The 26736-nt window shown below is 47.0% G+C and overlaps 2 protein-coding genes across 16 annotated transcripts in view; one reads left to right on the forward strand and one right to left on the reverse strand.

The window, feature by feature from the left end:
• The window catches only part of PUF60 (poly(U) binding splicing factor 60), a 67221-nt gene that overhangs the window by 19668 nt on the left and 20817 nt on the right, over positions 1-26736 (forward strand). For 11 of the 15 annotated variants that reach the window (XM_050939369.1, XM_050939372.1, XM_050939373.1 and 8 more), the window contains exons 2-4: positions 22140-22235; positions 24004-24093; positions 25125-25175. In XM_050939369.1, coding sequence (XP_050795326.1) covers positions 22140-22235; positions 24004-24093; positions 25125-25175 — 237 coding nt within the window. Of the gene's footprint in view, positions 1-22139; positions 22236-23148; positions 23234-23255; positions 23646-24003; positions 24094-25124; positions 25176-26736 lie in introns of those variants that run through there. The other 4 variants (XM_050939381.1, XM_050939382.1, XM_050939383.1 and 1 more) reach the window with 3 other exon arrangements.
• LOC127044479 (uncharacterized) lies at positions 3149-5369 on the reverse strand. The gene is made up of 2 exons (XM_050939417.1): positions 4211-5369; positions 3149-3724 (listed from the first exon to the last, which is right to left on the reverse strand). The coding sequence occupies exons 1-2, from the start codon at positions 5065-5067 to the stop codon at positions 3391-3393; spliced, it is 1191 nt and encodes a 396-aa protein (XP_050795374.1). The 5' UTR covers positions 5068-5369; the 3' UTR covers positions 3149-3390.

A 26736-nucleotide genomic window follows, 5' to 3' on the forward strand; every position in this document is an offset into this window, starting at 1 on the left:
TGGTTGGAACGGGTGGATTTGTTTCTCCAGCGGCACGGTCTGGGAAAACTGCGAGGCTTTCCAAAGGATACGGAGGCGAGCCTGTAGGGAGAGAAACTGACACGCGGTCATATGATCCCCTCCCAATAGTGAAACATCAGTACGTGGTAGCGCCCCGCCTTTGAAAGGGGGGTGTCCATAGAGCAGTTCAAAGGGGGATAATCCCAATGCGCGGGTTGGGCGAGTACGAAGGTGAAACAGGACCAAAGGAAGTACCTGAGGCCACTTTAATCCTGTTTCCTGACAGTATTTAGCCAATGTAAACTTAAGTTCCCTATTCATACGCTCAACTTTTCCGCTAGACTGGGGGTGGTAGGGTGTATGAAAGGAGTGTGAAATGCCCAGTCCTTGTTCTAAACGGCCAAGGACATGACCAGTAAAGTGAGGTCCGCGATCTGAGTCGAGCACAAGAGGGATGCCAAAACGGGGTACAATGTCTCTAAGGAGAATCTTCGCCACTGTGGCAGCAGTACAATTAGCAGTAGGAAAAGCTTCGACCCAGGAAGTCAGAGGGCAAACCAAAACAAGGAGGTGCTTTTTTCCAAAAGCCTTTGGCATATCTGCAAAGTCAATTTGAAGATGTTGAAATGGAGCAGCAGGCGGAGGTCTTTTACCCTTAATTTTGTTAAGAGGCGGAGCAGGTCCATTACGCTGACATGTGCTGCATGCTTTCACTATTGATAGGCAATAGGGTTGAATGCCTGGAGCATACCAAAAGCGAGCGATGGTGTTCACGAGGGCGTGCGTGCCGTAGTGACCCCCTTTATCATGGTGCCAGCGAACTGCCATGGGGTATGTGGAGCGAGGGAGGCAGGCTCGGCCATCTGGCATAAGCCAGGTCCCTTTGACCAGAGTGGCCCCGAGGCTTTCCCACGATTGTAGTTCAGCAGCGGGTACTGGTACGGGGTGCGGTGGAGTAAAGGAGGAGGCTGCAATAGCCAAGGTGGGCATGGCTAAAGGTAAGGTGGCAGCCTTCTTGGCGGAGGCGTCAGCCAGGGCATTTCCACGGGCAACGGGGCTACTATCTTTAGTATGGGCCCGGCAGTGAACTACAGCCAGGACAGAGGGTTTTTGGAGGGCGTCCAAAAGCTTGTGGATGAGGGGGAGGTGCTGAATGGGTTTACCGGCAGCTGTCTGGAAACCTTGAAACTTCCAGAGGTGGATATGACAATGCACAACTTCAAAAGCATATTTGCTATCAGTAAAAATGGTAACGGTTTTACCAGCGGCCAACTGGCAAGCTCGGGCCAGGGCATAGAGTTCAGCGGCTTGGGCTCCCCAGTTGCCTGGCAGTGAGGCGGCCTCTTGAATGTCCCATTCAGAGGTGACAGCATAACCAGTGAAACGCTTGCCATCAACATAGAAGGAGCTTCCGTCCGAGAAGAGGATGCAATCGGGATTGTCCAGTGGCACGTCAAACAGGTTGTCTCTTATCTGTAAGATGCTGTAAACTACTTTCACACAGTTGTGCTGATCCTGGAGGACTGGCAGGTCAGGAAGCAAGGTAGCTGGATTAAGGGGTCCACACCGTTCAAAAATTAGGTTAGTGTCTTCTAAGAGTTCGGCCTTTAGCTGTTGCTGACGATGGGCCGAAAAGACTTGGGTTGTGCCCCTACGCAGAAGGGCTGACAAGGCATGAGAGGTCCAAACCGTGGTAAAATGACCCAGGGTTAGGCTCTTTGCCTTTGTGATCAGCAGGGCAGCTGCTGCCAGAGTCCGGGTGCAGGATGGGGTTCCCTGAGCGACAGGGTTGATTTGCTGAGAGTAAAAAGCAAGCGGGAAATGGTGGGGCCCGCTCAGCTGGGTAAGGACACCACTAGCAATTCCGCCCCTCTCGTGGACAAAAAGGTGAAAGGGTTTGCTGTAATTGGGGGGGCGGAGAGACATGGAGGAGGCCACACTGTCCTTGAGTAACTGAAAGGCTTGAATAGTGTCCAGGGACCACTGCAAAGGGTCAGGAGCAAGGTTAGCAGTGAGTCGGTGGAGCGGTTTGCTTAACTCCCCGCAGGACGGCAACCAGGGGCGACAGAAGCCAATTAATTCTAAGAAACCTCGAAGTTGTTTCTTGGTGTTTGGTAGAGGGCAGTTTTGAATAGTCTTTATGCGGGCTGGGTCCATCTGTCTTCCCTCTGGGGTTAACAGGAAGCCCAGATATTGGACCTTCTGTGAGACCCACTGAATCTTTTTAGGGTCTACCTTGTGGCCTCTGGTGTGTAGGTATAATAAAAGTGCCTTACCATTGATGCGGAGGGCAGCTTCTTCGCGATTACCTAATAGGATGTCATCTACGTATAGGACCAATGTGGATCCCTGCGGACTGGTGAAACCTTCCAAGTCGTGGCGGAGGCACTGGCTGAAAATCGTGGGGCTGTTTCTGTAGCCTTGAGGAGGTCGTTGCCAGACATAACTTTGTCCCTCCCAGGTGAAACCAAAGAGATACTGAGAGTCTGGGTGCACAGGAATGCTGAAAAAAGCTGATTTTAAGTCAATAACAGTGAACCACTCAGCATCCCAGGGGATTTGGCTGATGATAGTAGCTGGGTCAGGAACTACTGCATGAAGAGGGACCACATACTGATTAACAACTCGTAGATCCTGTACAAAGCGCCAACGAACAGGGTCTCCGTCCTTTTTAGGAGGCTTTTTGACAGGCAGTATAGGGGTGTTACAGGGAGTGCGCTGAGGGCGGACTAGCTTTTGTGCAATGAATCCCTCGATAATGGGGCGGATGCCCTCCCGGGCTTCCAGCGACAGGGGGTATTGAGGGACTGACGGGGGGGTTAAGGAAGGCTTCACCTGAATCCTTACGGGCTCTGCCGAAAGGAGCAGGCCAACATCAGTGTCAGAAATTCCCCAGAGGGTTGAAGGCAAGTCAGTGAGGTCAGGGGAGAGAGAGGGGGGTGTTTCCCAATTACCCTGAGTAGGGGCAGAATCTCCTAACACTGTCATTAATAATCGTACCCCTTCAGGAGTGCAGGTTAAAGTAGCCTCAAGCTTACAGAGTAAATCCCGGCCCATCAAAGGGATCGGACAAGCTGGGGAAAAAAGAAAACGGTGAGGAAAACATTTGTCAGCATAAATAACATTCAAAGGCAAAGTGAGTCCCAGAGACTGTGGGTTGCCCTCCACCCCAGTCGCAGTTTTAACCTCAGAGGATAGCCAGGGAGAGGGGGCATGATTTAAAAGAGAGAAAGTAGCCCCAGTATCAATGAGGAAAGAGACAGGCAGTCCCTGGACTGAAAGGGTTAAACGAGGCTCTTTGCTGGGAGGGGAGAAAGTGAGAAAGGAGCCGGCTAAAGACATTAAGGAAATAAGACCATCACATTGTTTGCCTTCGCCCCCGGGGTACCGTCATTGAGGAGGCTGAGTTTGCTGCGGCTGCTGCTGTTTCCCGTAGTTGATCCAGGCCTGGGGAATGGGCTGAGCTGGTGGTGCAGGGGTGTATTCCTCACTTGTGTAAGCATCTGCGGATGCAACCAGACCCTCTGGGCGTCCCCAGGGGCATTCACGTTTAAAGTGACCGGGCTGTCCGCACTGAAAACAATTTCCTGATGGCTGGGGTCGCCAGGACCCTCTTCCCCGAGCACCCTGGAATCCCCTGCCACGGCCACGGCCTTTGCCTCGAACACCGCCGTGAAAAGCTAAAGCCATCAGCTTATATTCTTCCTTTTTCTCTTTCTTTTTACTACTTTCCCTTTCTTTCTCCCAGGCAAAATCAGCTACGTCCAACACTGAAGTGACTGACTCACCTCCCCAACCAGGGCGAAACTTTAAGAAGTAATCCCTTACAGGGGGCACCGACTGATTCACAAAAAACGAAATAAGAGTAGGGTGGTTTGCTTCTTTTTCAGGATCCATCTGAGTGAACATTCGGGCCCCCTCCAATAGCCTCGACCAGAACTTTCTGGGCGGCTCATCAGATTCCTGCCGAATCTGCATGAACTTAGCCTGATTAGGCGAGCGGCGAGCCATTTCCTTGAGCCTTTCTAACAATCGCTCTCGATCTGTTTGCAGCTGAGTCAGCCTTGGCTGAGTCCAGTCTAGGGAATTCCAGCCAGCGGCCAGATCCCGCCTATCCATCCAAGTAAGATTAACTGCATTGCTATCTCCCCATGTCCTTTCTGCCATCCACAATCTACTACGTTCCTCTTCGGTCAAAACTTTATTTAACAACTGATTTACATCCGTATAAGTAGGATTATAACTTAAAAACAATCTTTCTAGAAGTTCTATGATTTTTCGGGGATTTTCCCCAAAAGACCCTGACAACCGTCCCCACTCTTTCAAATCCCATTCTAGCCATCCTTTATATTCCACAATATTAGCATGTTGTAACCGTCCATCATTGCCCATATAAGGTTGATCGTGCACCTGTAAAGGCATCTCTCTAACTATACTTTTATTACTCGCAAGAGATTTGACGGGGACATCCTCTGGGCTATCCTCGGGGGGGGGGCATGCACCCTGCTGTATCTGCTTGGACATTAGCCTAGTAACTACTCCTCCCGAGGTTTGCCCCTTCATTTCCTCCTCATCCTTCTGCAGAAATTCCAATCTGGGATTCTGCAGATTCCCCTCTGCTACATGGAGAGAGTCCCCCTGCGGAGGAATAGGGGCAGGTGCAGAGGGGACCAGCTGACGAGTCAAAACACGCCGTGGTCTACACCCTTCATCGAAATAACCTGGAGGGGGTTCACTCTCGGGAGAGTACCTGACTGCCATAATTTTTAAAGATTTCCACAGCTCTGCTGCTGTGTCCCAACAAAACCAGTAACATAACTGTCCCGGATGGTCTTTTTCGATCTGGCTCTTTACTCCTCTTAAGGCAGCCTGTTCGAAAGAGCCATACGAAGGCCACCTCATCTCCGGGTCGGCCAATACCGCGGTATACCCAGTCCAATTCCTTACACATAGTGTGTACAACTTCTTCCTAGACATTCCTGTCTGTACTGGGAGTTTCCCTTCGTTCCATAACTTATTTACAATCCCCAACGGACTCTCAAGAGGCACGCTAGTCCCTTGACCCATGGTGTCTGACAGGAGCCCTCCAACTGGTGTTTACCCTGCTGTCCAATACACGACCCCTCAATATTGAATTGGCTGGGAGAAATCTCCTGTGGCGCCTTGCCAATTCATATATGAGTGGTCTGACCACTGGACAGAGGTACCGCACCAGAAGGAATCCCGGACGAGCCCCCAAATTGTTAGGTAAATAAAGCAAGTCCTCACTCACCTCTCCAGCACCCGAGTTCGTGCGGAGTTGGTATGGGGCACACAATTCTGTCAGAGACCAGACACCAATGCGTTGATCAACGGGCTCACACTATCCTTAGCTCTACAAGCTTTAGATTAAGTGTGGCCCCTTTATTAGGGGTGAGCATCAATATTTATACACAGAAGTAAACAAAGTGATTAACAAAAGATAATGGTCATGCATAATCAATCAAGATTTTACAGGAAAAGCAAGTTAACAAGTAAATGCATAGAGATAAAGGCTAATGGCTACTTGAGAAAGGGGGTGTCATGAGTAGTTTGCAGGTCAGTGCTTTGTTCAAAAGGGTTCAGGAAGGATTATGCAGAGACAGCCAGTCTGGGTGTGTTTTGGCTCCCCAAAGTTCACCAAAAGTTTAGACCCAACACTGTCAATGAATTATATTTGTTATGTGCAAACAGGATATATATAGTCCCAACCAATAATTATACATACTTGGTTTTAAAAGGGTTTTGAAGTTGAAGAGGAAAACAATCACGAGCAAAACTGAATGAGAGGACATTTTTTTAAAAGATCAATTATAATTGGGAGTTTTTAAAGACAATTTTACTAGATGCCCAAATACTACAATTCCGCAGTCATAAAAGAGGACTTCATTTTAATGATCTGGTTAAGAGGGAAAGTGAAAGCAGCAATAAAGGAAAGGGAAATATCCCCTCTAATCACGAATGGAAAAATGGGTAACATGATATGAATAGCAGCTATCAATTGCAGGCAATTGATAAGAGAAGCTAAAGATATAATTGAAAATCTACGGCTACTAGGCTTAAAGACAACAAGAAGGAATTTTTTAAATATACCCCAAACAAAAGAAATCCTAGTAATGCTGTAAGTCTGCTACGAGATGAGGATAGTAAAATTGCTGATGTTAAAGAAATGGCAGAAGTAGTCAATGAATATTTCCTCTCTTCTGTGAGTGATCGACTGCATGGATTCCACTCTTGGTGTGCATGCGCCCTATGTGCATAAGATCAAATTCTTTTGGTCACGAGTGTCTATTTTGGGCCTTTGCCTGAGGTGCCCTTGGAGCCTTCCTCCTTTCTCTCTGACACCTGAGAGCATGAAGAGCAGTGTATGTCTAGTGTAGACGTGATAACCTGTCGACTCCTGTACTCCACCGGCGTGAGAGGCGCAGGTAGAGTTGATGGGGGAGCGGCAGCAGTCGACTCACTGTAGTGAAGACACCGCAGTGAGTAGATCTAAGTACATCGACTTCACCTACGTTATTCACATAGCTGAAGTTGCATAACTTAGATCGATTTCCCCTCCTCCTTCCCCCTCCCCCAGTGTAGATCAGGCCTCAGTTCCTTCTTACTGCCTGTGCCAGTGAGACAAAAACCTTGCAGTGCCTGCTTCCTCTGCTAATGGTACAGTTTTCCTTAGTTTGTATGTGTTATTTTGGTAGTGTAGTTAGGATGTTTTTTCTCCTTTTTATGACCATTGGGGAAAATATATTTCGTTTTATGTATATATTTTCTTCATTAAATAATTTCAGTTAGCCTAGGACACCCCCTTCCCACCTCTCCCTCTCCCCCCAGCCATCAAGGGACTCTTTGGTGGACTTAGTACCAGAGTCCCTCATCTTTCCTTGACACTGAGGGTGGTCATATCCAAGCCACTAGCTTTTTGGAGTCACTGGTGTGTCAAGTTAAAGGAGTATCCCCCGTACTGACCTCTCCTTTACTGAAGCAATGCATACCTCACAGAGCGGGCTCCTTTTCCTCTTCTGCTGAGATACCAGGTGCTACTTTGGGACAGCGGTCCCCAACCTTTTCCGGGTGGCTGGTGCTGGACGACGAGCCACCGAGAAGTGGCAACATCAAGAGGCTTCACCGCTGAAATGCCACCGAAAATGAGCGGCATTTCGGCACTTGATAACGCCGCTTTGTGGCGGCATTTCGGCGAATGCTTGTCCACCAGCCAGTATGCGGGCGCCATGGCAGGATCAGCCCCCTACCAGTACAGGGTCCTGCCCTTCGGTCTTTCTACAGCACCAGGGGGATTAATCAAATGCTTGGCTGGTATAGCAGCTCCTCTAAGGAGGCAAAAAATCCAGGTGTATCCTTACTTCAATGACTGGCTGATTCTTGGAAGATCACCCCAACAGGTGACAAGTTCTATTCAAGTAATTCTAAAACCCACTTATACTTCTGGCATTTACTTCATTCCCTGCCAAGAGGTTCCACAGGTTGAGTCTGCATTGTGTGAAGAAGTACTTCCTTACGTTAGTTTTAAACCAGCTGCCTATTAATTTCATTGGGTGACCTTGGCTCTTGTGTTGTTTGAAGGGGTAAATAACATTTTCTTACTCACTTTCTCCGCGCTATTCATGATTTTATCGACCTCTATCATATCCCCCCTTAGTCTTCTCATTTCTAAGATGACGTGTCCCAGTCTTTTTAATCTCTTCTCATATGGAAGCTGGTTCACCCGCCCCCCCCCCCAATCATTTTGTTGTCCTTCTCTATCCTTCTCCCAATTCCAATATATCTTTTTCTGAGAAGGGATGACCAGAACTGCACACAGTATTCAGGGTGTGGGTGTATCATGGATTTATATAGTGGCATGATGATATTTTCTCTTATCTGTCCCTTTCCTAATGGTGCCTAACACTCTTTTCATTTTTTTGACTGTCACTGCACATTTAGCAGATTTTTTTTCAGGGGACTAACCATGATGACTCCAAGATCTTTCCTGAATGGTAATAGCTAATTTAAACCCCATCATTTTGTATGTATAGTACAGATTATGTTTTACAATGTGCATTACTTTACAGTTATCAACATTTAATGTCATCTGCCATTTTGTTGCCCAGTCACCCAGCTTTGTGAGATCTTTTTGTAACTGTCTTATTCCTGAGGGAATTCTGCGCCAAAAAAAATGAAAATTATGCACACAATATTTTAAAATTCTGCAAATTTTATTTGTCAATAAATAAATGTGGCTCCAGCATGGCAGTGGGGAGCATAGGCCACTGGCTGCATTGGAGTGGGAGATCACCTTGAAGCCCCCACCTCCCCTGGTACAGGGACTCGGCAGTGAGACTGCACCTGATTCTGACACAGTGCAACGGCTGAGTCTGACCCAGAAACACACCAGGGCCATGCCCCTCTGCTCCAGGTGTGGGTGGCCAGGCTCAGCCCAGCAGGATCCAAGTGTGGAGGGGCTTAGTGTGGGGTGATACAAGTGTCGGATGAGAGGTTTCTGTGTGGGGCAGTCTGGGTGTCCTATTTCACCCCTCCTTCCCTCATTTCCCCCAGCCCCCTTAGCCCCATCATGGGCACTCAGTCTTGAACAGAAAATAGGAAGGCTCCCAGCACACAGAAGGGGAGCACAACTGGCACTAGGACCCCATTGTTTGTCATTTATTGACCTAACTAAAGCTTTTGATTCCATCCATCGTGAAGCATTATGGAAAGTGCTGTCTAGGTTCAGTTGTCCATTGTCGATGTCACAGTGTAAGTGTGTGGGACTCACCCCTGCGGCGCCTCCTGCTGGTGTCTTGGGAATTAGCTCGTTTCCAGCCTTGGAGCACCCTCTTTAGGCCAGTGTCCCACTCCTGCTTGGCCTCTGCATTCCTCCCTGGACTCCGGGGCCCTGTTACCTGGGGTGTTCTCCCCTGGCAGTAACCCCTCACTCTCGGGATCTCCCCTCCCCGGGGAACCCCCAACCGCCTATCTCCACCTCACCTCAGTTGTAGGCTACTGCCAGTCACCAACTAGCCCTCGCTTCCTGGGGCAGACTGCAGTATAAGCCACTCATCATAGGCAAGGTTGGGTCTGGACCTGCTGCCTCTGCCTAACCTTGAGCTGTCCCTGGCAACCCCACTACTTGTTTGGCCTTCTACTAGGCCGCAACTGGGGGGGTTTCCAGGATCCCTTGGCCTTCCCCCAGCCCTGCTCCACTCCAGGTATCTCCTCTGGCTCCCTGCAGCCAGGCCCGTCTCCCCCTCCCTCTAGAGGAGACTGTGGCCTGGTCCACACTATGCTTTTAGGTCGAATTTAGCAGTGCTAAATCGAATTAACCCTGCATCCATCCACACAACAAAGCCATTTACTTTGACATAAAGGGCTCTTAAAATCTGTTTCTATACTCCCTGACAAGGGGAGTAGCGCTGAAATTGACATTGCCGGTTCGAATTAGGGTTAGCGTGGACGCAATTTAATGGTATTGGCCTTCTGGAGCTATCCCACAGTGCACCATTATGACTGCTCTGGACAGCAATGTGAACTCAGATGCACTAGACAGGAAAAGCCCCGGGAACTTTTGAATTTCATTTCCTGTTTGCCCAGCGTGGAGAGCTGATCAGCCATCCCACATTGATGTTGGTGAAACGTCCCTTGTGATCCAGTGTTTGCAGCACCACTGAAAAGTACCCCTTGCGGTTTATGTACTGGCTGCCCTGGTGCTCCGGTGCGAAGATACAGATATGGGTTCCATCTATCGCCCCACCACAGTTAGGGAACCCCATTGCACAAAGCCATCCAATATGACCTGTACATGTCCCAGAGTCACTACCTTTGGTAGCAGCAGCTCAGTGATTGCATTGGCTACTTGCATCACAGCAGCCCCCACAGTAGATTTGCCCACTCCAAATTGATTCCCGATTGACTGATAGTTGCAAGCTATCGCCACTCGCTTCTCACCTGTGAGGGCTGCTCTCATTTGGTGTCTTTGCACTTCAGGGCAGGGAAAGCAAGTCACAAAGTTCCATGTAAGTGCCCTTACGCATACGAAAGTTTCGCAGACACTGGGAATCGTCCCACACCCGCAACACTATGCGGTCCCACCAGTCTGTGCTTGTTTCCTGGGCCCAGAATCGGTGTTCCACGGCATGAAGCTGCCCCATTAACACCATGATCTCCAAAACGCTGGGGCCCGTGGGTTGAGAGAATTCTGTGTCCATGTCCTCATCGCTCTCATCGCCGCACTGCCGCCGCCTCCTTGCCTGGTTTTGCAGGTTCTGATTCAGAATAAACTGCATGATCATGTGTGAGGTGTTTACAATGTTCATGGCTGCTGCATTGAGCTGGGTGGGCTCCATGCTTGCCGTGGTATGGTGTCTGCACAGTTAACCAGGAAAAAAGGCACAAAACAGTTGTCTGCCGTCCCTTTCAAAGAAGGAGGGAGGGGGAGGGGGCCTGAAGACATGTATCCAGAAACACTCATGGCAATGTGTTTTGCCTCATCTGGCATTGGAATCTCAACCCAGAATGGACAGGGGAGACTGCAGGAACTATGGGATAGCTACCTACGGTGCAACGCTCCGAAAGTCGATGCTAGCCTTGGTACTATGGATGCACACCGCCGAATTAATGTGCTCAGTGTGGCCACGTGCACTCGACTGTATACAATCTGTTTCCAAAAATCGATTTCTGTAAAACCAGAGTAATCCTGTAGCGTAGACGTACCCTGTGTGTCTGCTCCTGGCTTCCCTGGCTTTTATATAGGGCCAGCTGAGGCCTGATTGAGGCCCAAGTAGCTGCTTCCCTCTGCAACAGCCCTCTCCCAAGACTGTCTTTATATCCCTCAGAGCAGGAGCGGGTGACCACCCTGCTACACACAGTTAGTAATTCTGCAATTTTGTGTTTGAATTCCTTCAGAACTCCTGGGTGAATCCCATCTGGTCATGGTGACTTATTACTGTTGATTTTATCAATTGCTTCAAAACCTCCTCTCTTGATACCTCTAGCTAGAACAGTTCCTCGGATTTGTTACCTAAAAAGAATTACTAAGATGTGGGAAACTCCTTCACATCCTCTGCAGTGAAGACTGATATAGAGAATTCATTTAGCTTCTTTGCAACCGTCTTGTCTTCCTTCAGTGCTCCTTTAGCACCTGGATCGTCCAGTGGCTCCATTGATTGTTTGGCAGGCTTCCTGCATCTGATGTTCTTAAAAAAAATTGCTGTTAGTTTTTGTGGGTTTTGTTAGTGGCTCTTCAGATTGCTTTTTGGCCTGCCTAAGTATACTTTTACAGGCGACTTGCCAGATTTTGCGTTCCATTCTATCTTTCTCAGTAGGATTTGACTTCCTATTTTTAAAAGCTGTCTCTTTGTCTCTAACCACTTCTTTTATTTTGTTATTTAGCCATGGTGGGATTTTTTTGCTGCTCTTACTGATTTTTTTCATTTGGAGTATACATCTAGTTTGAGCCTCCATTATGGTGTTTTTAAGATGTTTCCGTGCAGCTTGTAGGCGTTTCACTCTTGTTGCTTTTTCTTTTAGTTTAACTAGCCTCCTCATTTTTGTGTAGTTCCCCCTTTTGAAATTAAATGCTGCTGTGGTGGGTTTCTTTGGTATTTTCCCCCTACAATCATTTTAAATTTAAATACATTATGGTCACTTTTATCCAGCTGATCAGTTATATTCATCTCTGGGACCAGATCCTGTGTGCCAGTTAAGACTAAACTGAGAATTCTCTCTCCCCTTGTGAGTTCCAGGACTAGCTGCTCCAAGAAGTAGTCGTTAATGGTGTCTAGACATTTGATCTCTGCATCTCGTCTTCAGGTGACATGTTCTAAGTGACTGTGGGTCGTTGAAGTCCCCCATTATTATTGGGTTATTTTCCACCCACTGAGACCATGCAGTTCTGTGCTTCCCTGTCACAAGACTGGAGTTTTTATTTTATTGAAGCAACACTCCCCCTACACGTCTTTTTAACTAAGATCTGGTCTGCACTAGGAAATTAGGTTGGCATAACTAAGGGTATGCCTGCACTGCCCACGTTACAGCATGGCCACGGCAGCACTGTGGCGTGGGCAGTGTAGTCACACTTTATCACTGGGGGAGAGCTCTCCTGGCGATAAAAGAATAGCCACCCCGAACGACTAAAGTTTTAGTGCTGAAAGCAGCTGTGTCTACACTGCCAAAGTGTCTCATGGCTGTGAAAAATCCACACCTCTGAATGAATGACACAGTTAAACCACACTAACCTCCAGTGTAGACTGCACTAGATCAATAGAGACTCCCATCAACCTAGCTACCGCTTCTCTTTGAGGTGGATTAGCTACACCAGGGGTCGGCAACCTTTCAGAAGTGGTGTGTCGAGCCTTCATTTATTCACTCTAATTTAAGGTTTTGCTTGCCAGTAATACATTTTAACCTTTTTAGAAGGGTTCTTTCTGTAAGTCTATAACAGGGATAGGCAGCCTATGGCATGGGCGCCGAAGGTGGCTTGCGAGCTGGTTTTCAGTGGCACTCCCACTGCCCAGGTCCTGGCCACCAGTCTGGCGGGCTCTGCATTTTAATTTAATTTTAAACGAAGCTTCTTAAACATTTTAAAAGCCTTATTTACTTTACATTCAACAATAGTTTAGTTATATATTATAGACTTATAGAAAGAGACCTTCTAAAAACTTTAAAATGTATTACTGGCACATGAAACCTTAAATTAGAGTGAATAAATGAAGATTCGGCACAGCACTTCTGAAAGGTTGCCAACCCCGGTCTATAATATATAACTAAACTATTGTTGTATGTAAAGTAAATAAGGTTTCAAAATATTTAAGAAGCTTCATTTAAAATTAAATTAAAATGCAGAGCCCCCCGTACCAGTCGCCAGGACATGGGCAGTGTGAGTGCCACTGAAAATCAGCTCACGTGCCGCCTTCGGCACCCATGCCATAGGTTGCCTACCCCTGAGCTACACTGACAGGAGAAGCCCTCCCATTGGCATATTGGCACTGTCTTCGCTTAAGTGCTACAGCAGTGCATCTGCACTGCTACAGCATTGTAAGTGTAGACAAGCCCTAAGATAGCTACTACAACATGCTATTTGGAAATATAGGCCACTCCTGTTAAATTAGGTTGGAGGGCACTTAACTTTCTCCGTTCTTTTGTGGTTTTCCTTCATGATATTGAGATTGACTCTGGACTCCAAAGTTCTACAGTTACTCTGTGTTCTTCAGGGGTGACCCTCTGCTGTTTTCCCTTCTGGCCAGTTTCTGGATTGACAGTTCTGTGCATGACATCCTGATTGGTACTGGTTTTTTTTTTTTTTTTTTTACTCTCCCATATGAAACCATGATGGTTCTGCCTCTACCAGAGTGCCTGCAGCTTGCACATCTTTCTTGAGGCTGCCTATCCTCACGCTTGGGCTTGTGGGGTTGTTTTATTGCTGTGCAGACATCTGGGCTTGAGCTAGAGCCTGGGCCTTAGGACCCTTCTGGGTGCGAAGATCCCAGAGCCCAAGCCCGGAAGTCTACATGGAAGTAAAACGGCACTGCAGACCAAGTCCCATGAGCCTGAGTCGGCTGGCATGGGTCAGCCATGGGTTTTTCTTTGCTGTGTAGACATACCCACAGTTGGCTTCTCTTTTGCTGTGGCACTGCAAAATGGGAGCTGTGATGGTAGTACCTCTGGGCAGGGGCAGGGCGCGGAGAGCCCCTGCCCCCGCCTAAGAGCCACTGCCAGAGGCATGTGCTGTTTACTTTTGAGAGCTGTCCGAGATCGCCAAACTCCTGCCCCAGCCCAGAGCCCACACCCAAACACCCTCCCTGAACCTGCACCCCATCCCGTCCACCCAAATTCCCTTCCAGAGCCTGAACCTTATCCTGTACCTCAACCCTGCCCCAGCCTGGTGAAAATGAGTGAGGGTAGGGGGATAGCAAGTGACAGAGGGAGGTGGGATGGAGTGGGCAGGACCTCGGAGAAGGGGCAGGGAAGGGTACGGGACCTTGGAAAAGGGGACAGGGCAAGGCTGAGCAGTGGGGATGGTGGGGGTCCCCATAACATTTTAAAACAAAAAGGGGGTACTTGAGTTGCTAAAGTTTGAGAACGGCTGATGTAGACAATCCCTGATCTGCTAACTCTTCATGCTTTTCACTGTTTATGTGTCAAGTATCAGAGGGCTAGCCGTGTTAGTCTGGATCTGTAAAAGTAGCAGAGAGTCTTGTGGCACCTTATAGACTAACAGACCTATTGGAGCATGAGCTTTCTTGGGTGAATACCCACTTAGATTAAAGCAACATGGCTTTTTACTGCCATCTCTCCCAGAAATGTCCAGAGAATCACCTACGTCTCTTAAATGCTCGTCCTTAAGCTGATATGAACCCCCCTGTCTCCTTAATGAAGATTCTTTAACTCTCTGCCAGCCATAGTGTTTGCAAACTATTCTTCTCCGCTTGTATTCCCCAAAGTTTTTTTAAATGAGGCACTGAAGATACTCAGATATGCCCCGTGGTCACTCAGTTCTGTCCTCTATTGTCTGTCTTCTCTGTTACCAGAGAGAACTTTCTTACAAAATCCCTCTTCTGTTTGCATTTTCTGGCAGCATTTTCTGCAATGACTGTTCTACCAGCTTCTATGTAGGTTTGCCTCTTGGAGAGGTTAGATCCTTGCGCTTCAGCCTCTCCTCCCTGGATTGCCAAATTGGCATCCCCAGACCAGGGATAGCTTAAAACACAAGCATTTTATTAAATTTAGAATTAACAAAATAAAAAGCCCAAACACTTCCATAGTTCTTGCATAAGGCCCACTGTGGCTGAGTCTGTCTGGAGCATACCATGTTCTGCTGCAACATGTTCTGCTCCCCAGAGCCGTAATCCCTTTTGACCTCTTCAGCACAGCTCTAGTCCTTAAAGGGACAAGCTGCAGATAAATGTAACCCTGGCATTCTCTCATGAGTTACCCAAGTTGACGGCAATACTAATAAAAGCTGATTGGACTGATGGTATCATGCCCAATTAAGTTTCATTGCTGTCATCATCCCTCAGAAAATTACAGCTAGTACAGAATGAAGCAGTGGTCCTCCTCCACAGCATGAGCTACCACAAGTATATTTTGGTCAGAAAGGTTGCTGAGTGTCAGGAAAGGCACCCATGATAAAGAGCCCCATTCCAAAGCTGGTGAAAGAGCCACTTTTGACTAATGTGGTGACAAGATGCTGTTGTTCATCAAAACAGTAACATAGGATTATGAAAATTGCAGAAAACGTTTAAACTTTCCACCATAATTCATCCAGTCTACACAAAGAATGGATTCACCTGTCTATTTAACTCCTCAAAGAATTGTTGTTCCCTGGAAAAAGAAAGCTGAATCAAGGAAATGTCAGATACTAGAATATTTTTAGTCAAACGGCCCTTTTAAAATAGTGATAGCAAACCTCAAATTATTGACCAAGGGAAGTGAAGCCTTACAATCAAATCTCTGCTTTTCTCTGTCTATACATACATAATACAATAACTTCTGAAAACTGCAGCTGACCAATTGCAAAATTTTGGGGAATGTTTTAGGTATCTCGGTGGGCACAGTTCTGTTTATTTTGATGAAAAATGGAAATGCTGGATTTCCACAAACATCAGCCCCAGAAGCTTTGACACCCTTTGCTGCTGCCTACACATTGCACGGGCAGCATCTTACTCAATGATTGTGCACTTCGTTGCTTATGTAGACTGAGCTGTATATCCAGCCAGGCCCCTCATTTCCCTGGGGCAAGCCTCCCCCAGCCAGGTGCTATTTACACTTGAAAAGTTGGATAATAAACAGCTCTGCCTAAATGAGGAACCAAATGAGTGACCCTCTAGTATTTTCCCCCACAGACTGCTATAGAAAAATCAAGCAGTGCGCAAACTACAAGACATTTAAAAATCAGACTAACCCAAAAAGCAGAATTTTTGTCAACCGTTTTCACCCCTGTCAAAATGAAAATTCAGTTACTACACCGTCACCATAATATTGCTGTGCTACATTAGGGCCACAGGTAGAATTTGTTGTGCAAAATTGGGTTAATTTGATCTCTGGGTTCCCAATATATTGCATGTGTGCCAACATCACAAGCTATGAGCTTATAATTTTCAAAATGCTCTAAAATCCATGTATTTAGCAGGATTATATTAAATATTGATATTCCACAGCAAGAGGCGGGGTTGGGGAAGCTTCAGGAAAGGGGAAAGCCAATGGAGATGAATCGATCTATTTGCAGCGAGTCCGAGTCAGTTCACAGAGGGAAATTGGTTACTGATGAAAATGTTCTAAATTCAGCCTAAGCAAGTATGCCAAAGTCAAGTCCACCAGAGTCAGGATGGGTGGCAGCCCCTAGTCTAGGTTGAGAAGTTGTGACCATTGTTTAGTCAAATGCGTCTTCATATGGTTCAGATGTTAAACCTCCTGTCACAGTTCAGGGAAACTGCACCTATATTTCCCCTCAGTGGTTCAGCAACGGCATCCACTCTCAGGCTTCAGGTCCCCAGCTGTTACCTTTTTGAGTGAAGATCCATGTTTCTCTCCCTTTGAGCGGGTGTTTCCAGGCTGTCCCATTCCCTGCCTTCACTATGTTGTTCCCAGCAAAGATAGTCTGCCTGCTTTCTCTCCAAGGACGATAACAGGTGTAATTGCTCAGTTATAACATACTACACAGCACTTCCTATGTGAGCCTACTCTATTCTTACGGTAAAAAAGCATTACAGAAAAAACATGTTCAAAACAATAAAGGAACCTACCTACTTGCATGGTAGTAAGTTTACCAGAGTGCACCCCACCCTAACATGGATTCTGGCAGGAACAGTTCTTCAGACCTTCCACCCAGGGGGTGATTCCTTGTGGTTACAAGTTCTTCATAGCTTCAGCTCAGAACAAGTACATAGTAGTATGGGGCCTCAGTAGGCCAAGCCTTTCCAACTCTTTGGTAAGGGATTGGGGTGCTCTGTGGACTAGAAATCCTGTCGGTTTACTGGATCAGGAAGAAGACCGTGAGCCAGTTTAAAATCAGGTTATTTATCCAAAAACCCTTTCTTTGTCTGTCGTTCCCTGAAAATCCAGTTTGAACTAGTATATGTGTACCTGGGGGGGGAGGGGGGGAAGAGGAAGACTATATTCAAATGTTGATAATGGAGGAAGTACATTAGCATCCTCCTCACTATTAGATAAGTTACAATGCCACATACTAACTGCAATTTTAATACAATGTACCCTACAGTTATTAACTTTAATTCAATATTTACGTAATGCAGTAAAGGTTATTTTAGTTCCCTGATCTTTGTTCAGGATACTGTGAGCCTGTCACAACTCCAGCATGGAGGAGTTCTGTAATGGGAAAGCTGTAGCAGCGAGATAAAGTTTAGACAGTGGGTTCAAGTTGTACCAATGGGTACAGCAAAGGCTGCAGACAACCTTCTAGTGATCCATTAACATTTCTGTTTCAGGGTCTTGCTTTCAGTTTCCTTGGTTACAGCAAAGTGCGCTTGGGAGGAGGCGATCCTGAGGGACAACACAGGGCTGTGTGAAATGCCTCCGATTCCTCAGTGCTGGTGGCATGCAATAGAGTGTGATTGCATCCTGTACAGAGACTCAGTTACTTGCTGCAGAGTAACAACTGACTGTTTTCTGTTTGCTGCTGTTTCGATCCTCTTTGTCAGTCGGTGCATCTTTGATGTCTCGGTTCAATGCGTCTTTCCTGAGGTGCAGACCTTTGCTGGCGGTTATGGAATGCTCTCAGAGACTATCATGTTTGCTGCAGTTAATTAGGAGGACTTCTCAAAAATGTTTACGGCAATTCTTTTTTATAACCTTGGTTTCTTATTCAACTTCGAAGGGCCAAGACACACATTCCGTTCTGAGAAGGATTCTTAGTTGTTTAAGCAGAGTTCTCAGGAAGATGCTGCTTTCTCTCTCTTTGAGTTTAATTGATACATCCTGCTATTTTAAAAGTGACTTTTCTGGTTACAAATGATTTATGCCTTAAGGTAGGAAATACTCTAGTGAAAGGTTGCCTGGGATGTGTTGCTTTCTGACATACTGAACTGGTGCTGCTGGCTTATCATGAAGAGAGTTCATCTGTTCAATTTCTTACTCTGGAGGATGTAGAGTAATTCTTTCTTGACTGTGAAAGAATTAAAAAGGTGCCTTTGTAGAGCTTTTGGTGTAGAATAAGTCCTGTGGAGAATGTTTCCTTCTGAACATTCAGATATATGATATAGAGTTTTCTGTCTGCAAGCATAAATTCCCGTCTTTGACAATGTTGCCCCAGTCTCATAAGAGGTCATATTGAATCAGACCAATGGTCCATCTAGTCCAGTATCCTGTCTCTGACAGTGGCCAGTATCAAATGCCTCAGAGGTAATGAACCAAACAGTGCAGATTCATCCTCTGTTGTCCGGTCTTGTTTCTGGCAGTTGGAGGTGTAGGGCAGGGGTGGGCAAACTACGGCCCGCAAGCCGTTTTCAGCTGGCCTGCGAGCCACATCTTGTGGCTTGGTCCCGCTCTGGCTGGGGCACTGGGCTGGGAGCTGCATGCCACAGTTCAGCCCTGTTCTGGATGGGCTGCTGGGTCGAGGGCCACATCACGCGGCTCCCAGAAGCCACAGCATGGCCCCGCTCCAGCTCCTACGCGCTCCAATGGGAGCTGCAGGAGTGGTTCCTGTGGATGGGGCAGTGTGCAGTTTTTCCTTTATACAGCTTGGGCAACATGGTTTTACAAAAGGTAGATCATGCCAAACCAACCTGATCTCCTTCTTTGAAAAGGTAACAGATTTTTTAGACAAAGGAAACGCGGTTGATCTAATTTACTTCGATTTCAGTAAGGCATTTGATACGGTTCCACATGGGGAATTATTAGCTAAATTGGAAAAGATGGGGATCAATATGAAAAATGAAAGGTGGATAAGGAACTGATTAAAGGGGAGACTACAACGCATCGTACTGAAAGGTGAACTGTCAGGCTGGAGGGAGGTTACTAGTGGAGTTCCTCAGGGATCGGTTTGGGGACCAATCTTATTTAATCTTTTTATTACTGACCTTGGCACAAAAAGTAGGAGAGTGCTAATAAAGTTTCTGGATGACACAAAGCTGGGAAGTATTGCCAATACAGAAAAGGACCCGGATATCATACTGGAAGATCTGGATGACCGTGTAAACTGGAGTAATAGTAATAGGATGAAATTTAATAGTGAAAAGTGCAAGGTCATGCATTTAGGGATCAATAACAAGAATTTTGGTTATAAGCTGGGGATATATTAGTTGAAAGTAACAGAGGAGGAGAAGGACCTCTGAGTTTTGGTTGATCACAGGATGACTATGAGCCACCAATGTGATATGGCTGTGAAAAAAGCTAATGTGGTCTTGGGATGCATCAGGCGAGGTATTTCCAGTAAAGATAAGGAGATGTTAGTACCATTATACAAGGCACTGATGAGACCTCGTCTGGAATACTGTGTGCAGTTCTGGTCTCCTATGTTTAAGAAGGATGAATTCAAACTGGAACAGGTACACAGAAGGGCTACTAGGATGATCCGAGGAATGGAAAATGTGTCTTATGAAAGGAGACTCAAAGAGCTTGGCTTATTTAGCCTAATCAAAAGAAGGCTGAGGGGAGATATGATTGTTCTTTATAAATATATCAGAGGGATAAATATCAGGGAGGAAGAGGAATTATTTAAACTCAGTACCAATGTGAACACAAGAACAAATGGATATAAACTGGCCATCAGGAAGTTTAGACTTGAAATTAGATGAAGGTTTCGAACCATTAGAGGAGTGAAGTTCTGGAACAGCCTCCCAAGGGGAGCAGCGGGGAAAAAGACATATCTGGCTTCAAGACTAAGCTTGATAAGTTTATGGAGGGGATGGTATGATGGGATAGCCTAATTTTGGCAATTAATTGGTCTTTGACTATTAGTGGTAAATATGCCCAATAGTCTGTGATGAGATGTTAGATGGGGTGGGATCTGAGTTACTACAGAGAATTCTTTCCTGGGTGTCTGGCTGTTGAGTCTTGCCCACATGCTCAGGGTTTAGCTGATCACCATATATGGGATCGGGAAAGAATTTTCCTCCAGGGCAGATTGGCAGAGGCCCTGATGGCAGGGGTTCGCCTTCCTTTGCAGCATGGGGCACGGGTCACTTGCTGGAGAATTCTCTGCACCTTGAGGTCTTTAAATCATGATTTGAGGACTGCAATAACTCAGACATAGGTAAGGGGTTTATTACAGGAGTGGGTGGGTGAGATTCTGTGGTCTGCGTTGTGCAGGAGGTCAGACCAGATGATCATAATGGTCCCTTCTGACCTTAAAGTCTGAGAGTCACATTTCCCTCTCTCAAAGAAGCTTTGTCTAAAAAAGTCCCAGCCCCACAATAATACATAAACCATTCTTTTAATACAATGGACTACAAAGATATTTAATCTTAATTCAGTAAGGTCTCCCAAGGATATTTCAGGAAATTGCCTCCATCTGTCACAAAGACAAACCCTGAGTCACTGCCATTGTATCCATTCCCTTGGGTATATTTGTCACAGTTCGTACCATACTGCCAGCAGCCTCCAAACCTGAAGTGTTTCTCAAATTCTTCTGTCAGGGTCAGAGTGGAAGAGGTAGTTGCTGTCTGTTCTTTTCACCCCCACCCCAGTTTGCCTTCTGCAAGCTTGATTCTTGAAGCACTCCCAGCTAATACTTGTGTGGTCTCCCTGAACCCCATTCTGTGCATAGTGGCACAGTGTGTTAATCAGGGAGTAATCAGGACAGTAGCCTGGGCCTTGCTGCTGGTGGGAGATGCTATGTATGTGTGGGGTTGTAGTCTTCCATTCTGCGAAGCAATTCAGCTAATCATCCCGTACAGTATTTATATTGGCCCTTTTCAGTTTGTTGGTTGCTGTCCAGATTGGAGGTTCTGTCTACAAAAAGAGCTTTCATATTATGCTACTCTTCAGGATGATCCCATTTTGAGTGGCAGCAAATATAAATAAATACCAGTACTGAGCAGTGTCTGGTAATAAGAACTTGTGGTAGAGAGGTCAACAGAAGCCTAGGTAAAGCACATGGGGGCCCCTGAATCCCCTCTCCCAAACCAACAAGATCACTAGCAGGTTCCTCTGGGCAGCCTTGTCTCCCTACCACAATAGGAATAATTAACCCGTTAGTGACACAGGACAGGGAATTCTGTGGAAATCAAAGGGTCTGAAACATCAAGAGGCAATGAAAAATCCAAGTCTGTTGAGGGTGGGATGGAATTTAATGTGTGTAATATATACCAGAGGCGATCACGCACCTTGTTGCAATGGTATATAGAACAGCATATGCTGTTTAGGAAGCTACGAAAGATGTAAAAATTCCCTGGTTCCTTTTGTTATGTGGCACACAATGGAATTAATAGGCAGCTGGTTTAAAAGAAACGTAAGGAAGTACTGCTTCACACAACACACACTCAACTGTGCAACTTGTTGCTGGGGATGTTGTGAAAGTGGAAAGTTATAACTGATTTCAAAAAAGAATTAGGTAAGTTCATGGAGGATGGGTCCATCAGTGGCTATTAACCAAAGTGGTCAGGGATGTAGCCCCCTGACCTGGCATTCCTACATCTCTGACTGCCAGAAGCTGGGCCTGTACAACAGGGGATGGATCACTTGCTAAGTTCTGTTCATTCCCTCTGAAACATCTTGCACTGGCCACTGTTGGATGACAGGATTGTGGGCTAGATGGTCCATTGGTCTGAGCCAGTGTGGCCATTTTTATGGTCTCAATATGACTTTGGGGATGGGGCACAGGGGTGCTAGCCTTGGAGATGACAGTGTGAGTTAAGAAAAGGAATCGTTCCCCCTCTCAAAAATAAGTTGAGGATTAGAGGCATGAGATGTAAAAGAAAAATTTTAGGCTGCATATCTGGAATGCTTAGCAGAGTGCCTGGGTGTTGGGATAGACTCCCAAAGAAAGGTGGCTTGGCTCTTTGAGAAAAAGGTCACGTGTTAGTAGGTCTGAGCACTGCAAGGGGCTTTTCTGACTTTGTGATTTCTGAACCTGAATGCTCTGGACTGCTGGAGCGGAGCTGGTTGTGTGTGTCTGTGAAAGGAAACTGGCCATTTTAACAGCGGCAGACTTCATGGTGGTTTTTCTGTTCCAGGGCACTGAGTCCATAAAGTTGGAAAATGGACAAAGCACAGCAGCTAAGCTGGGGCTTCCTCCTCTCACCCCAGAACAGCAGGAAGCTCTTCAGAAGGTGAGTGGCCCTCGTGTGGCCTTTCTTTAGCTCTTCTTGATCGTTAGTGTCAGACTTGCTGCCACAGAGGGGAGCACACCAGGTGGGGAACCCACCTGCCAGGAATACATAGGGGATACTGACTACGCTGTCCCTGTACCTGAGCTCTTAGAATCATGCCAAAGAAATGTTTTTTCTTAGTTATGAGTTCCTGGTAGCTACATGGGAACATTACGGGATATACTTGTTTAAAAAAAAACAAAAAACCCAAAAACCTTGTCGAGATCAAAATAGATAACAGCTTGATCTTAAACTTGTTAAGAGGTTTCTCTGATCCCAGTGATGATGAGATGCTGCTGCCTCAAAGTCCCTGTCAGATGCAGCCTGGACTCAACAATTAATAGATTCCAGAAACGCTCCAGCTGAATCCTCTGCAGGATTCATGCTAGAACACACTGCAAAATCTACCTTTCTGTGCTCTCTGGCAACTAATTTCTTGCCCCTTTGTTATAAGGGGACCTTTAATATACTGCAAAGATTATTTCATCCCTTTGGAGCCAAGCTATTTTAATTGTAGAACAAGTCCATCCCAACTCTGATTTCTGGTTCTTTTGATTCTATGTGTGCAGCTGATGAGGGCATTACTGCTGACTTCTGGCTTCCGCTCCTAGTGGGAACGGGTGATGTGTGAAGTGCTGAGAGAAGAGGAGAGCAGAGCAGAGTTGGGAATGGAGGGGAAGGTGGGAGCTGTGGGCTAGGTGTCTCCCAGATTCTGGTGAGGCAGGTATGCCATTGTTCTCGGTAGGCTTGGTGTGAATGTTCCCATAATGCTGAAGCTGCTTGTGTGTCTGTGTTTGGCTCGCAGTGTGAAACGGCCTCGTTTCCTCTGGCTGCTCCATAGCTGACAGATGTAAATCCCATTGTCCGTTTCCAGGTTTCCGAAGCACCCGCCTCAAATCCACGGTTTAGAGCCTGCCGTTCCCCGGCACCTCCCAAACACGTACAGCAATGGAAAGCAGGTGCCTTTGAGCGGGGTTGGCTGAATCTGTCCGTCCTGTCACCTGGGCATGGCACATCCATGGGTATTAGTGACCCCTTGATTAGGAGCCTCCATTTCAGCATCATTGGATGTGCAAGGCTCAGTGTTTTCCAGAGTGGTAGAAGGCTGTGTAAAGGAAAAACAGTTCAGCCTTGTAGCCACAGGTCAGGGGACTGACGGAGGGAGCTGGAGTATAGAGAAGGACCCACAGCTCCTGCTTACCAAGATAGTGTAGGCCTACTCTGACAAGGAAGGAAAGGGATACACTCTCAGTGCAGAGTCTGGGCATGGGGAATAGGAGCTGCCTCGCTCTTTGTAGAACCTTTTGTCCAGATGTTCTCTGAGTGGAAAGGACTTGAAGGAGACTATCTGTCCTGCCCTCAACTCAGCAGGTAAGGTGCACTGGTGGGAGCTGAGGGGCAGAGGGAGGAAGAGGGGAAATGCTGAGTGTGTAGTGCATGATGCTTTCCTAACATTGCGCCTGCTGCAGACTCTGAGTCCACCCAGTCCTTGCTGAAGCATTGTGCTGTGTTTCAGGGTGAACAATTACAAGATGCTGACCACGATCATAGTAAGCTGTCGGCCCTTGACTAATGTAAAGTGCCTTAGTGCTTGGGGCCGGAGCACTGGAAAGCACCAGTGGCAGCCAGTTGTGGGGTTCTGGGGAATGTTGTATGAAGTTAAATGTCCTTCCCCGGCTCCTTGTGGAGTCCTGTGCCCTGTGATTATGGAGTCTGTATTTCCTTCCAGGCAAAGAAGTATGCGATGGAGCAGAGTATCAAGAGTGTGCTGGTGAAGCAAACCATCGCCCACCAGCAACAGCAACTGACTAACCTGCAGGTGAGAGATCCCTCTGGGCTCACCCCCTTGCCTTTACTGTCCCCACAAGGTGGAGCCTTTTATGCACTTAGAACCAGATCACAGCCCTGAGGTCTGCCTGGAGCCAGGTACTTGCACTTCTGTTTCCACAGTGAAATCGAAGTATGTTATCTTCAGCCCTGTCAAGGAAATCCCTCTCCAGCCCTTATACATATGCTCACCCTCCCTGCCCCCCAAGAAAGCAAACTGCCCTGGGAAGAGAAGCTAATGCTTCCTCTTCTGTTGGCTGGCTAGACAATTTTTTCAGTTGCCAGAAAGTCAAAACATCTGCTGTGAGTTCCACTGTCAACCTGAAGCTAAGGTGGTGTTTGGGGTTACTGGGAGCAGTATCCTTTCACCATTCTTTCCCCATGAAGAGATGGTGCCTGTCTCTCTGGCTTTGCTGGCAGCGTCACCGCTACCATGGACTCTGTGGATTTTTCTCAGAACTCCAGCTGGTTATTCCTGCTAATGCAGGATTGTCCACGTCCTAGGAGACCCCTCTGCTGCTGTTTAAACCCCCCTTCCTTGTGAGATTCCTTATATACAGCTCACTGCCTCCTGCTTGAGGTGAAGGAGCCCAGCATAATGATTTGGGGGGTTGTGTATGTTTAAAAAATGTTGAAGTAGGGATGTGCCAGCCGCATTAGGCAGCTCTGGCTTTTCAGGGCTGTGTATGTTTCTGGGTGGCTGCTCTAGATGAGAGGCTCCTTATAATTGCTGGGGGTGAATCAACGACAGTGGTTACAGAGGTTACTATTGCCTTGAGTCCCCCTGGGAGAAGACCCTGCTTCCTGAGGCAGTGGCAGCAGCACACCCCTACCCAGAGTTGGTGGGACTGGTATCTGCAGGGTCCCAGCGCTGGACAGTCCTTGGGACCGGGCAGTGAGGGGCAAGGAAGGAGAGGCCTCTCCCACAGGTTCCCTGTGCCGTCGCTCTCTGCTTGAGTTTTTACAAACAGCCGTAGTATGCTCAGCTCCAACAGACTGAACTCTGTCTTTACTGTCTTTCAGATGGCAGCAGTGACAATGGGCTTTGGAGATCCTCTCTCACCTTTACAATCGGTCAATAGACATATTCACTTCTTCTTGGGCACTTTGTCTTAGTCAGGGCCTAGAGTGGGGAAGTATTTAGTGGTAATACAATGCTCTTAACTAAACCCAGCACAACTCTCCCACATACCCACCTGCTATGGACAAGCACAACAAACTGAGACAAAGTGTAAACTCCCCAAAGGAAGACCTTGGGCTGGGTACAGTCTGCTGTGACACTGGCACCCCAGGCCCTGGAGTCAGTTGCAAAGAGACCTTTAGATTTCAAGCAGTTCTGAACCCCTGTGAAATTGTGGGAGCACCTTTCTAGGGATGCTACAGCTCTGAGGTCCTGACCTAAAAGTAACTGCCAAGGTAACTCGCAAATGGGCAATTGATAAGAAGCCAGCACACAGAACAGAGACCTGGTAGCTATGTTGCTGGGGAGCACTGGGGCATTACAGGCTTTCAGAGCATATCCTAGACCAAATGTCAGACTTCTATTGCTATGTGCATACTTGTAGGTTAGGGGAATTTGGCACGTATTTCAAGTAAAGCAATGAGGGCTGGAGCAAAAAGAAAAATAGAGTTATTCAAAGAAAAGCAGTGCAGTGCCATAGTGCTGGAAGTTTCTAATCTACCCTCACAGAGAGTCTGGTTTACCTGGGATTATCTGTCCCCACCCTTTCTAGACACATGGGGCACTGTCATACATGGGCTATAAACCACTTATCAGTGTTTCCTCGTCTAGCTGAAATGTAATTTATTTGGTTGGTTTAAAATGCAACCTGGAGGCCAGTGCAGCAAGGGGAAGAAGCATTAAAACTAGACTTGCCTGGCTTCCCTTCTGTAACGCTGCACGGTAGGTAGCTTGTCAGCTGGGGAGCCAAAATAACGTTTGTCGGGGGAGGTAAGCTTGGAGTGGGACAGGAAGCGCCATCTCTGCCTGAAGGCAGCATGGCCAGTTCCTGAGCCATGTTGCCCAAGAACCCTCTTTATCAATTAATTTAGATACTATTGATCTCCCATATCACTAATTCTGCCTAACACTAGTTTGCAGCCACACCATGCGCAGTTGGGTAACAGATGAAAACGTGTAATGATGGTGGAGGATGCCTTTGTTGACAGGGCCCTCGAGTAATCATAAGCTTAGTATTGTCAATCGCTTAAAAAAAAAAAAAAAAAGCGCCTCCCTCTGCCAGGAGCCAGCACCTGCTGCTGGAGGGACCGAAGGGCTAGAAGTCAAGGCTTTGCCCTGGATCAGCCATCACGGTGTATTGTGAACTCGATGTCATTAAGATCCCTATTTTCCTGCCAAATGCTTTATCTCAAGGCCTGTCGGGAGTGTGGAGCGCAAGTATACTTTAAGAACAAGACCGTCTCCACTGGCAGGACCCACAAGGCCCATATGTGAGGGAAGTGCAGCCTGAGACTCCTGTTATAGCGACTTATTGACCATAGTCAAAACTCCCTATCCAGCAGACCTCTACCGCTGGAGTGTTACCGAGCAAGGTTTCACCTTGTCACTTCACCAAGACAAGCAGTTTCCTTGCATAACTGCATCAAAAATGCAGATGAAAACATTGGTGCTTTG

This window comes from Gopherus flavomarginatus, chromosome 2 (assembly GCF_025201925.1).
Source record: "Gopherus flavomarginatus isolate rGopFla2 chromosome 2, rGopFla2.mat.asm, whole genome shotgun sequence".
In the NCBI taxonomy this organism is placed as follows: Eukaryota; Metazoa; Chordata; order Testudines; family Testudinidae; genus Gopherus; species Gopherus flavomarginatus.